At 46.8% G+C, this 13,119-nt stretch overlaps 1 protein-coding gene across 1 annotated transcript in view; it reads right to left on the bottom strand.

Moving 5' to 3' along the window:
* Nucleotides 1-12,376, bottom strand: part of LOC147672945 (uncharacterized protein C3orf20-like) — a 160,709-nt gene extending 148,333 nt beyond the window's left edge. Inside the window, exons 1-2 of the mRNA XM_086947892.1 lie at nucleotides 11,980-12,376; nucleotides 3,519-3,614 (exon numbers count right to left, since the gene is read on the bottom strand). Of these exons, the coding sequence (XP_086804018.1) occupies nucleotides 3,519-3,614; nucleotides 11,980-12,376 (493 nt within the window). The remainder of the gene's footprint in view (nucleotides 1-3,518; nucleotides 3,615-11,979) is intronic.
* Between the last annotated feature and the right edge of the window lie 743 nt (nucleotides 12,377-13,119).

The raw sequence follows: 13,119 nt of genomic DNA on the forward strand, positions 1-13,119 counted from the left end.
TTCAGCTTAATTCTGCAGCAAGAAAGGCCTTCTCTGGCATCAGATTATATGGTAAACCACAGCAAGAAATAGTCAAAGGAAAACCTCTTCTCTAGTACCTGGCTTTTTACTTCATAAGCATCCCCCTTTATTTATTTTTTTGTACTCCCAAGGTTTTTTAGCCCCGCTATTGCCTGGTTCATTATGGATGCTATAGATTATAAAATTTAAACAGTAGAGATTGCTGTGAAAATGGGAGACACCTCATGCAACGAACAGATATAGCAACCCCTGATGTTAATTCCAGTGACTTGGGTTCCTCATTGTCATAGCGCTCTATTGCATGCAAGGATGAAGGGATGAAGATCTGTCTGTCCACCTCTACGTCAGCCCAATGTAATCGCTCAATCCCTAGTGTGTCTTAAGTCCCACCACATCCCTGTGTAGTTATATGTCTTGTCTGGTCCTCCATTCAGAGAGTCATACTAAGATCCATCAATCTCATGAAAGTTAACCTTTTCCGTGCTGATGACGGAACCGCTCCGTCATCAGCCGCGGTGGCGCTGTGCTGATGACGGAGCGGTTCCGTCATGGCCCACCCGACGCTCCTGCGTTCTATTGAGCGGGCGGGGCTATGACAGAACCGCTCCGTCATCAGCACAGCTCAACCACGGCTGGTGACGGAGCGGTTCCTCATACCAGCATGGACCCGCCACGCGGCCGCCCCACCCCCTTAGCGCTGCGGCAGAATGGCCACCGCAGCGAAGGGGTTAAACATGTGTCACAGGGGCCTTCTAAACTTTAAATGTAGGGTACCTAGGAGCATGGGTGCAACACACTGATATACGTACCAACCTGTGAGATAGTGATCCACTCACAACAATTTTGATGAGTTGTGGTCACTACCCCGGTTAAAACTAGAAGAACACACACTCCCACTCTAAGGTATGTGGGAATATGCGCTGGTGTAATAGGTTGACCTATGTGGATCACTATTTCCTGTTTTAATTTACAAACACACAATATTACCACCTACACTCGTATTTGACATTAGGGCCCTCATACGCACTGCACCCAACGGCTTAAGGAATAAAGATCTCCGCCAAGTAGGCCCCATCGTGGGCGCCTGATCGGGTATTGCGGCGCCGACCCTGGTAGGAGCAGAGCCAAAGATGAAGCAAGACACCTGCTTGTTGGTTGTGTGAGGGTCTCTTTCCAATAAGGAGGAATCCCTTCTCCTGTCCTTGTGAATACCCACACACTAGGGTTCACTTGCGAGATCACATACCTCCACCTGCAATCCACCTTAGGAACTACATATCTTGTTGTTTACACTAGTCTTTGGTCATGTAGGCTGGACCTATTTAAAAAAAAAGGCCTGTGTTCCCCCTCTTGGAAATAAAAGGCTAATAATTAACATAAAATGGTGGGTGTGTAAGTGAGTGAAAGGATGGATGGATGAATGTTTAAGTGAGTGAAAGGGTGGATGGAGAGATGGCTCTGCAAGGTGAAAGGATGGATGGATTCATGGATGGATGAATAGGTGAAAGGGTGGATAGATGGATCATTGAAAGGATGGATGATTAAGTGAAAGGGTGGATAGATGGCTGAGTGAAAGAGTGAATAGGTGAGTGGATGGATAGATTTATGGTGGATGGATGAGTGCAAGGGTGGATGGAGGATGGATGAGTGGGTGGATGGATACGTGAAAGGATGGATGGATAGATGGATGAATGATTGAAAGAATGGGGTAAGATGGATGAGTGAAAGAATGGGGGGTGATGGAAGGATGGGCGGACGAGTGAGTGAGTGAAAGGATGGATGGTGGAGAGAAAGGGTGGATGGATGAGTTAGATAGATAGATGCTGGATGGAGTGAACGGATGGGTGAATAAATGAGCGAAAGGATGAATGGACGAGTGAAAGGGTGGATGGAGTGATGGGTGACTGAAAAAGTGGTTGGAGGGATGGTGAATGAATAGGTTTGATGCATAGGTTTGGAGATGGATGGATAGGTTTAGATATGGATGGACAGATGGATGGATGGAAGGACGGACAGAATGGTGAAAGCCTGAATGATGGATGAAAGAATGAATGAATGACAGAATATAAAAGTAAAATAGTGGATATCAGTAGATGGATGGATGAAATGATGAAAGCATGAATGGATAGATGCATGGATGGAAGAGACAAGAGAGCTCTTCTGGGGAGGCTTGTGGTGACCTGCTGCGCTTGCTTGGTGCCATAGGAGCCTCAGTTTAAAGTGGGGGATATATTAATTTTCTGGCTACTCCCTTGACTGTATTTTTGTAGTTTTGGTCTCAAATAATGTATTACATTTTACTCTATTTTTCTAAATTGTTGTGGGATTTTTCCTATTTTGTATTTTCACTTATATACTGTTTGAGGTGCTACATAAATACTTTACACATTGTTAAGCCTGACTGCTTTTGTGCCACGAGTTAAGCAGAGGTTAATTTTGGGTTTACTTTTGTTTCATCCTGACATGGATTGTGGTTACTGATTGAGTAGAGTTCCCCCCCCTCCCCCCCCCCCCCAACCAGTAAGCCAATTTCCTACATGGTCTTTAGGAAAGGTTTTTCAAACGAATGTGGTTTCTTGACACAGCCTCTCCTAGTAAATTCTTTAGAAAAGCATGTCTAGGTGGACCAGGCTGAAAGGTCATGGGAGTTTGGCTCCATGTTACTGAAAGGATTTTCTTTAACTGGACCTGTCTTGATGTTATATCATTTCTTGGCTTGAATGATCCTGGCTTCTGTGTAGTAGGATTTCCAAACAGCAAGGGGGATGATCCTGACCTGAAAACCATGGAAGTCTCTGTATGTCCTCAAACTGGCCACAGTGGAAGACAAAGGTATTTGGCTATAACCATGTACGCATGGGCTTTTTGAAGGAAACAGAGTTATTGCCTTTCAGAGAGGCTTACAGATCTTACCAACCTACAAGTTATGTGGATTCTTCATGATCTCATTGACTCACTCCCCAACTCAATCACTCCCCCACCGAGGTGTAGAAATAGCACAGATGCTCAGCCAGAATCTTTAAGTGGACTCAAATGTACACTCGGATTTTACCCATGTGTGCCCTTTGGAGTCATAAGCAAGACACTCATAGAAGCTCATGAAGACAGCCCTTGCATTTGTCTGAGACACAGACACATAAATTCATCTGCTTGTCTTCACAGACTTCTAAAAAATGTGTACTTTTTGAATACGGAAAGTAGGAGGGCCCAGAAGACCTGGCTGTTCGACGGAGACCCTGGACCTTGCCAGTGCCTGAATACCCTAACCGGTGACAAGTCGCGTTCTACAAGTTGATGGATTAATTGATTGATTGATGGATAGAGAAGGCACCAGGATGGGGTAATGGAGCGAACACTGCCCTGGGTTCAAGAATGACCACATGGAGCCAGCTGCTAGGCAGGCATCAGTCAAGGTAAGCTCCCACTCAGTACCTTCAAAAAACCAGGAAGCATGATCTTTACCCTTCGATGAACAACCACGCCCATTCTCACCTCACCTGGCTTCAACTTTTTGGCCGTGTGTTGCTTTGTATTCAATTCAGCTGGAGCTCCATCTTTGCTCCCAGGTGAACTATTTCCTTTAGATTTTTTTGCTGCAAGAAAAATGAATGGAAGTTGTTAATGCATGGATCACAGGTAGCTGTTTAGGTAAATATGCTTTTGCACAAATAAATAACTGACTGCATTAAAGTAGTGCCAATCCATGACGATTATGGTTCTCCTGGCAAGGTAAAAGTGCTGAGTCATTCAAATTAAATACGTGCAATAGGTTATCTCTTGAAATTTAGAAAACGTGTGAGTTTATATTTTGTGTCAATTACACTGTGAGCTGATTCGCCTCAATTCACTAGTGTTTCTTGGCATAGCCAGGGTGCCATGGGTCCTAATACAAGCAAGAAAAATGATTCCCCACTCTCTGGTTAGGTACTAAAATGGCTATATTTGGGGTGAATTGAGCCCTTCACATCTCAGGGCCAGATAAACAGCCAGTCATGCAATCCAAATCCCCCCGGGCTGTGACACGTGAGAGTATGGTGCAGACGTCCACTCAAAGTTCTCGGGCTGACGGACAGCTCCAAAACATTTGCACCATATCTGTCACCGGGGCCCGGCAGCGAGGGCATTCCGGAGGGTATATCTTGTGCATCTTAGCCAATGTTAAGTAAGCTCTATGTAATCCATTATATTGTATATATTGAAAGCGGGCATTGTGCAAGATCTTTCCTGGGTATATCAACACTCTGTCCCATTCCTTCTGGGTCAATGCACTCCCTATGTCCCACTCCCAGGCTTGCCAAAGGGCTCTCAACAGGTCTTGAGTGTCAAAAGGAATGGCTCTTGTGATCCACAGTATCAATACGCGCCCATTACCCATGGTGTAGGGTACCTGCGTCAGGGGGTGGGTCACGGGGTCTGTATGAGTAATGCCCCACATGCACTCTAGCACTATCATGAGATGCCTGTGCACCAAATTGACCTATCGGAAGACAAGTTCATTCAGTGAGGAGGTCAAAGGGAACCTATATTCCATCACAGAACAAGTTCCCTCATGAACCCACCACTACTGATTCTCAGAGCGCCATTTCGTCCCTAAACATGTTTGCTTGAAATGAGCTGATAGAGCCAATGGGGATCGCCAGAGCATACAATGGCAATCCAGGTGCGACCTTCAATGCTCTCTGATGGCACTCATGTGCCACTCAAAGCGTAGCATTTGAGGATGTATGCAGCACCAATCCCAGGGAAAGCAATTTTTGCACAAGCCTCAACGCTCTTTTCCCCGACCCCCAGACAGACGTCTGCTAGGTGGCACCCAGCCAACCAGCAGGTTGGCCATTGGAGTTGTGCCACTAGTAGTAGCATTTGAACACAGGCGATTCTACTCCCCCACTCTCCGTTGACAGGTTTAGCTATGCCAGCACCACTCTGCATCGCCCCTTATTCCACATGAGGCCACCCAACATTGCATTGGACGTCTTAAACATGATGTGAGGGACGAGGCTCGATAGATTGGCAGCATGACCGTTTTCGAGATGACCACCCGGCCTTGCACTAGCAGGGGGGAGAGCACCAAATGGCTATCTGGGGTCACAAGGGGTAAAACGCCTTTGTGAGGTTACCTTCTAGTCTGTCCTTAGTCATAAGATACATATTTATAACCAAGTATCTGAAGGTGGGTGGTTCCCACTTAATAACGTGTGCACCAATCTTTTATGAGATGTGGAGGGCAGTCCAGGTGGAGTGGAAACCAATAGGTCTTATGCCAGTTCACTCCCAACCGAGGCAGTTTCGAAAAAGTCCAGTATATTCGTAATATCAACCATGCCACTACAGATATCCTTGAGGTAAACAAGGACATATTCGGCATACAGTGAGCCGGCGTGTGTTATGCCGCAGATGTATATGTCCCGACTTGTCCAGATTGACAAAGCTGTTGTGCAAGAGACTCCACTACCAGGGCAAAAAGTAGTGGAGAGGGATGACAACCCTGACGCATGCCCCTGCCCAATAGCAGAGGGGTGGAAATGCAACAGCCCATCTTGACTCTCCCCGAAGGCGTCATATACAGCAGTTTGATCATACACAGCAGCCTACCCCTAATACCCATTTTTTGTAAGGCCACAAACATGTAGTCCCAATCTAGGGTGTCAAAGGCCTTCTCAAGGTCTAAACCTAGGTAAGTCACATGGGGCCACTGTTGCGAAGCCCCCACCAGCAGCCTGTACAGCCTATAAATGTGAAGGGCAGATTTAAAGACCTGCCCGGTGTGAATCCATTTTGGTCAGAGAAGACCAGCACAGGCCGTGATGCAAGGATCTTGCTCAAACTCTTATGGTCATTGCCCATCAGGGACAGTTGTCTGTAGGAGGAGGCCTCTAACAGGTCCCATCCCGGCTTTGAGACCGAAACCAGAAGCGCCTCTCTCATAGTTTAGGGCAAACAACCAGCAGCAGGAGCAGCGGTATAGACATCAAGCAATTTGGGGACAAGTAGGTCTTCATACGCTTCATAAATCTCAGCAATTAGGCCAACTAGGCCCTGAGTTTTGCAAGTGGGAGAGTCATGGATGGCCCATCGGATTCCCTACTCTGTGATTGGGCTATTTAGTCCCTCTCTGTCCTCTGGGGGATCACTGGCAAGGTGATTGAGGAGAGAAAATCATGACTACTAGACTGTAATTGTACCTGTACAGGGTTGTGCAGGGCCTGGTAATGCTTGCAGAAGAAATCATGTATTGCATCCTGGGTGGTGCAGAACAATGTCGGGAAAAGACAGATGGCGGTTATCGGCTACATATCGGATTCTCGCTTCAAGACCCACGCCAAAAGGCGACCCGGTTTGCCCCCTTCCTTTTATTGCTTCTCTTGATATGCCCTGTAATCTACACACCATAAGGACGCTAGGAGGTGAGCTTGATGATCTCTCATTTCAGGCAGTTCCCTCCGAGCAGCAATGGATGCCAGTGAAGCTCTCTCAAACCCTCCGAAAGACGATTCCACCTGGGTGAGCTCGGGCTGATCTCGCCCCATGCCCCACTGATCGTTCAAATGTGGTGGCCTCCTTAAGGACTTTCCATTCTTCTAGTCTCATGGTTGCTGTCCCGTAATTCTCAGCTATATAACTGTGTAGCTTTTCAAGAGCCAGTTCACGATGTAGGCACCAGGCGGAGAAGGTCCCCCCCCCCCAAATGTGTAGTAAAAGCGGGCTATGATCTGAGAGGGATCTCCCCAGGTATTCCACTCTAGTGGCTTTGAGCTCTATGGTGGAGTGGCAGACAAAATGGTCAAGGCAGAGATGGAGGTTATGGGGTGCGGAGTAGTAGACATATTCTCTGGCATATGAGTATAGCGCCCTCCAGCTATTGATCAATGACCAGTGAGTAAGCCACTGTGACAAATTGGACACAGCATGCATAGTTGAAGAGCGGGGGAAATCCAACTCAGGGTTCTATAAGCAATTAAAATCCCCTCCTACAATCCAGGTTAAATGAAACCATCTGGTCAATAGGGACAACACATTGGCCAGGAACTGCTTCTTTGCAGCATTATGCAAGTACACACTCCCCAGTAAGATAGCTGTTTTCTCTAGCTGGCCCTCCACAAACACATAATGGCCCTCCGGGTCCACCTCAACTGCCTCAGTCTTGAAGGGGACTACCGATTGAACCCCTACGAGCAACCCCCTCACATAACCTGTCGCTATGTCGGTTTTTTGCAAGAATGCAATATGGCCCCTCGCCTCTTAATGTATTGATAAATGGATTAATGCTCCTTAGCTGTGGCCATACCCCAGACATTCGTGGTTGGAAATGACTACCTAGACATTCACTAGCTACTGGCAGGGAGGTATGGGGAGGGAGCAGTAAACGAAAGACCGGTCAAGCTGTCAGACAGTTCCCACCCAGGCTGTACACATGATGTAAGGTTCAATAACAACAAGACAGAAACCCCAACTCCCTTCCCCAGGGCGGCAGAGTGACATCTTGCTGTTCAAACCCATGAACAGTAATATCTACGAACCTTGGTCTCCCAGAGAGCTCCAGAGCACCTTACACGAACAGTGGGGAGAAGCAGCTTGGCAGGCCATCTGTATAGTAGTGGTGGACTACCAAGGCGCCAGAGGCTCGAAGGGGGTGGGGAGTTCTCATTCATGATAAGCCAATGTCATCAGACGTTTGTGGTGTAACTCTGGGAAGTAAGTCCGAAGTGGTACTAGACCACAATGTTTCTGACGCCTTCCTCAAAGGCACCTCTTCAGAGACATCAGTGATAATGTGACCAGTGTGCAGACTCCAGCTGCAACAGCTAGCACCTGCATCTGTTCCTTCCTAACCTGAGTTAGTGATGGGGTGCATGTAGCTGGTGTTGCTTGTCTCCACAGCCTAGGCATCTTACACTTAGGAGGGGAAGTGGGTGCCATCTGTCAATAATGAGCTCCAACTCCAATGGTTCACAACACATTTGTTCCACCCAATCCCAGTCATCCTCTGGCTCTGTAAAAAAATATGTTTTTTAGCATGCAATCACTTTAAGTTTGGTGGGAAAGAGCAATGAATATGTGAGGCCTGCATCCTGTAGCTTTCTCTTCAATTCCAAAAAGGACACCTGCTTGCATTGGACTGCCAACGTATAGTCCGGGATTAGGAGTATTCTCGCATTCTCAAAGGCAAGCTAGCCTGATTATCTAGTGCCCAAACGTTTGTGTCTTTGTCTCTAAGGTTTAGGAGTCTTGCCACTACCGGCAGTGGGAAGGCACCAGGCAGAGGATGCCATTCAAGCACTTGGTGGGCCCACTCCACTACAAAGAAAGGATGCAATCCCATGGAGGAAACACAGTGGTAGGGAGCCAGGTCTCAAAGAAAGCAGTGGGGTCCATTCCCTCCGCCCCCTCCGGGAAGTCAATAATGCGGAGGTGACTACACCTTGATCTACCCTCTACATCCTCCACTCTGCCCTCAAGGAAGAAGACTGTATTGGTAAGCATCATTTTCCTGCTAGCAAGTTTCTTAGTTACAAGTGGGATGGTTTGTGTAGTCGATTCAGTCTGGGAGACTCAATCCGACAGTTTACACTGGTCCTCCCTCAAAAGGCCCAGCTCTACTACCTCTGCATCAACTCAACCACCAAGATCGCTCGTGGTGTCGGTGATGGCAGCAAGGATCTTGTCCAGCTTCGCCTCCATCTGGTCAGATGCTGCAGGGGACAATGTTATGGCTGCCTCCATCAAGGGATACTGCCCACGTTCAGACAAAGTTCCAAGGAGTGATGACCAATAAATGCAATTAGGGAGGGCCGCCTTTCCCCCAGGATGTGCTAGAAGTTAAGGCCCCTGGGGAGGCACGAGTAGCCCTTCACTCTGTATGTCTCATGGGATGTAGCAGTCCTCAGCACCGCTACCACCAACTGCCTCCAGGTGGCCTTTCCCAAGCTTCAGGCCGATTGTGCATGAGCAGCCACCACAGTAGCATACCCTCCTGGTGCTACACCACTACTGTGGGCTCGGGGGAGTGCAAAGAAGCCCCCACAGCCCATCCAGCACCGGCAATCGGGGGGAGGTGAGGTCTCGTATCAGTACCTTTTCCCCGCACCCACCAGGTCTTGTGATCATTTCTGACAGTAGCTAGCGCCAAGAAACCCCTGTGATTTTGTGCCACGTATCACCGATTCGATATGGCCTGGAGGGGGGAGACGAGAAAGGGCAACTCACCCCCATTCCGCACCAGTTGCTCTGCAGCACACACCACACGCTTCTATGCTGCAAGGGTCGGTGGTACAACGATTGGCCCCTGGACAGTCATTGGACTCTAGATCAGCCTTTACGGTGGTTCCCCCGTTTCTGCTTCTGCTGCCAATGCCAGGTAACTGCGCAGCAGCCCAGATGGTTGCGAATGTCGGGTCGACCACCAAAGCAGCATTATTAGGTGTCTGGCATCTTGTGGCTCCAGACCATGCACCCCAAGTACTCTATGCATCATATGGTCCAAGATAGGGAATCCTTCCACTTTCAGTTAGGGGTGGGTGTAACTCGCATAATTCTGTGTAGTGTAATCATGAGGAATTGCCTAAGAATTCCCCAAAATTATGCAGAATTACGCGAGAAGGGTAATTCTGCCTTTTGAGCTTTTCCTTAACACAAAAATGCCCCCTCATTTCCAAAATGGAAGGAGGATGCATTTTTGCATTAAGAAACAGCACTAAATGAAACAGGACATGATTTGTGAGAGTGAGTAGCCACTCGGTAAATGTACTTTTAGGGTGGTATTTTTCCCCAACTTATTCTCAACATTTAGCACTATTTCCGTAATGCAAAATTCATCCTTGCATCGCATATGGACGCGAGGATGCAATTTTGCACTAAGAAATCGTTCTAAATGCAGCAGCGCACAATTAGTGTGCCGCCGCTTCCACTAGCTAAATGTGGTTTTGCAATAGGATTTTTTCCCCAAAATTATGGGAGAAAGAGTAATCGTGTAATTATCAGCATTCTGCACCAAAGAGTAACGCACAATTACCGAAACTATTCTGATTGCTACGGTGCAATTGGAATTCGGCCCAAGCCTACTTTCAGTTTCACCCAGAATTACAACATCTACAGCCATGCAGATGTCTCTAGTCACATCATCACAGATGCTCAATCAGGTCAGGATGGAATTATGTGCATTTTAGGGGATGGCTTAATTGCTTTTGACAAAGCTCTGTCAATTCTGCCTTTCCTGCCATTCTGCCACCCTATATATGTTACAGTGCAGAATGGCCATTGCTGTTTCTGCTTCATCAATATCCCTCATGTGTCAACATATGAAGAACCCAAGGAATGAGCCAGAAATGGTCCTCCATAGCTGTTCAAAATGAATGATGATGATAAGGCTGCCAGATGGAGTGAGACTGGTCCTCACCATTTCTGGTGGCATCAATATGGTTAATGACCATCTTGCAAATCATGATGGTCATCGCAGGAATACATTTTCGAGGTACCCTCATAAACTGGCAAAAACTACTGGCAAACAAGGGAAAAGATCAAAGCGTGGTGACGAGCGAGCCAAACTCAATGTATGGATACCTTCTCAGTACACCAGCACTATGCCGGAAGGCAATTCCACCATTACACCAGCATGATGCATTTCCTATCATTGAGTTATCCTATTCTGAAGGTAAGCATTGCTTTGTTGGCTTCCATCTTTAAATATGGTGGACCTTCTGTCACCAGTGTGGCAGTGGTGATAACACCATCGCTCTGGTGGTTTGAACCTCTTCCAACAAGACTCTACATCAGGCTCTTCTTGTCATATTCAGCTTCTGAAAAATTGTGTCTTTATTTGAGGAAGTGTGAACAAAAGGGTTGTGGAGATGCTATTGGAAAAGGAATAGAAGAGCAATAGCCTATCAGATCAGAGAACACATTTTCACATGGCAATGAGACTCATCTACTTGCTAGTCTCCTCCACTGACTGTAGTTGAATACTAAGCAACCAGTAGGTAAGCATTGACATGAGCCTGCTGTATGCCTCGCTGTGCCTACTACTTAAAAGAAAAAGAGAACACAAAATTGAACAAACCATCCTACGTCTCATGGCCTCTACACACTTCTTACTACACTATTACCATGCAAAAGCCAACATCACCCTTGTGTTATCAATTCGGAGTGTGGATTAATGCGACACTGCCCAGGGTGTGAAGTTGTGAGAATGGAGGGAAGTCATTATAACGCGACTACCGTATTTTCCGGTGTATAAGACAACTTTTTAACCCCTTAAAATGTTTTCAGAAGTCGGGGGTCGTCTTATACGCCGGACACCAAATTTTTATGAGTGGAAGCAACGCTCCACCGACTTTGAATTTGCACCCACGAACCCTCCAATATGGCCTCTGGGCTCTTACTCGCGCGTTCACACTCCCTGTGCCGTAGCAGGACTTTACCCGAAGGTGTCTGCCTGCTTCACAATAGGACCGGTAATGATACATGAAGAACAAATAACAAATACACGTTTACCGGTACATTAATCAAAAATTGCACATGATTCGAAAATAGTGCACAGTTACTTACAGTCCCGTAGTGCTGTAGTGCCGATGGGAGAGGGTCTCACGGGGCATTTCGGTATTTTGTTACTGCGTGTTCAGCCTAGAGACACAGCGGTATATGTGCTGATCTGGCGCCATAATCCTCACGTTCATCGGAAGGAGAGGAGCGTCACTAACGTACGTCATCTCCTCAGTTCATGGGCATTGAAAGGGGACTGCAGAAGGTTCCAGCCGGCAATACAGTACCGGAACATAATGTTTGGAAGTGTTGGAATTGGGGGTAGTCTTATACGGCGAGTATAGCATGAAACCTACATTTCATCAAGAAAAGTAGGGGGTCGTCTTATACGCCGGGTCGTCTTATACGCCGGAAAATACGGTACATACATCTCGTGGCAACAATCGTCCAATATATTATAAATTATAAATAAGTGCTTACCAGTGCAGGGAAGATGCCTCTCTATTTCCAGTCGTTCCAAGCCCCTAAGAATTTTCCTGGACTTTCTGCGAAAGAGGAGCAGAGTCTGTCGGGCTTCGGTGCCCAAGGCTATCCGGTGCGCTCTCCAAGGGTTCTTGAGGTTCTCTCGGTCAGGCGAAGCACGAGTTGGTCTGGTGCTAAACTGAATACGAACATCATAGGACCCAAAGTTCGGTGGTGTGTGTGGCAATGTCCATAATTCCTCCCAACTGAAATCAAAGATAACCTTGATGCCATGGTACAGCTTGCCACCACCATGCCGGAAAACCTGCATCAGATGTGTAAGGTCGTCCATCATCTTTGGGGCTAATGCTTTGTACTCCGCATAGGAGTGGGCTTTCTCTAGTCTGCTGTCCATCTCGCCTTAAATTCATTGTGATGCCTTCTTTAACATGCCCTGCATAAAGGGAAAAGAAGCAGAACATTCTTTGTTTAAAGACCCTACTCACACACTCTGGGAGGGCTCGATTCACAGAACGAACTTAAGACAAAATGCTAAACTTACTACTTTTGGTATTCACAGAAGTTAGAATTTTGTATTAAGTTTGTCTTAAGACAGACTTAAGACAGACTTAGGTTAGGATTTTGTCTTAAGTTTGTCTTAAGTCTGTGTTAAGTCTGTCTTAAGACAAAATTAAGACAAAATCCTAAATTCTGTGAATACCAAAAGTAGTAAGTTTAGGATTTTGTCTTAAGTTAGTTCTGTGAATCGGGCCCTAGCTTTTTATCCTGGGTTTGCTCATGTCAGGATAGCTGCAGTCAAAGATTGCGACTACAGGGAGTGGCCTATTTGATCTCTCACTTGTTCTCAGTTTTACAAGTTTGGCATTTCCTTCATGCTGCACAATTTTATCCTTTGACACAGCTCTGGGGTGATGTCAAATGGGTAAGTCTAATGAAGACTAGACTTAAACGATGGTGCAAACCTATGGGTGGAAACACTCTAAGAAACAATGGCAACAGAAAGTTGGCAAAAGTAGTGGCCTGTGTGACCCACAAGTGAACTGTGTGACCATGGCACTGCCAAGTGTGCCATTGGGTTGAGACCAGTCCTGAAGCCTAAGTGCTTTGAGAGGTACCCCGAGGATACCCCATGAACAA

This window comes from Lissotriton vulgaris (genome assembly GCF_964263255.1).
Source record: "Lissotriton vulgaris chromosome 9 unlocalized genomic scaffold, aLisVul1.2 SUPER_9_unloc_2, whole genome shotgun sequence".
Taxonomy (NCBI): Eukaryota; Metazoa; Chordata; class Amphibia; order Caudata; family Salamandridae; genus Lissotriton; species Lissotriton vulgaris.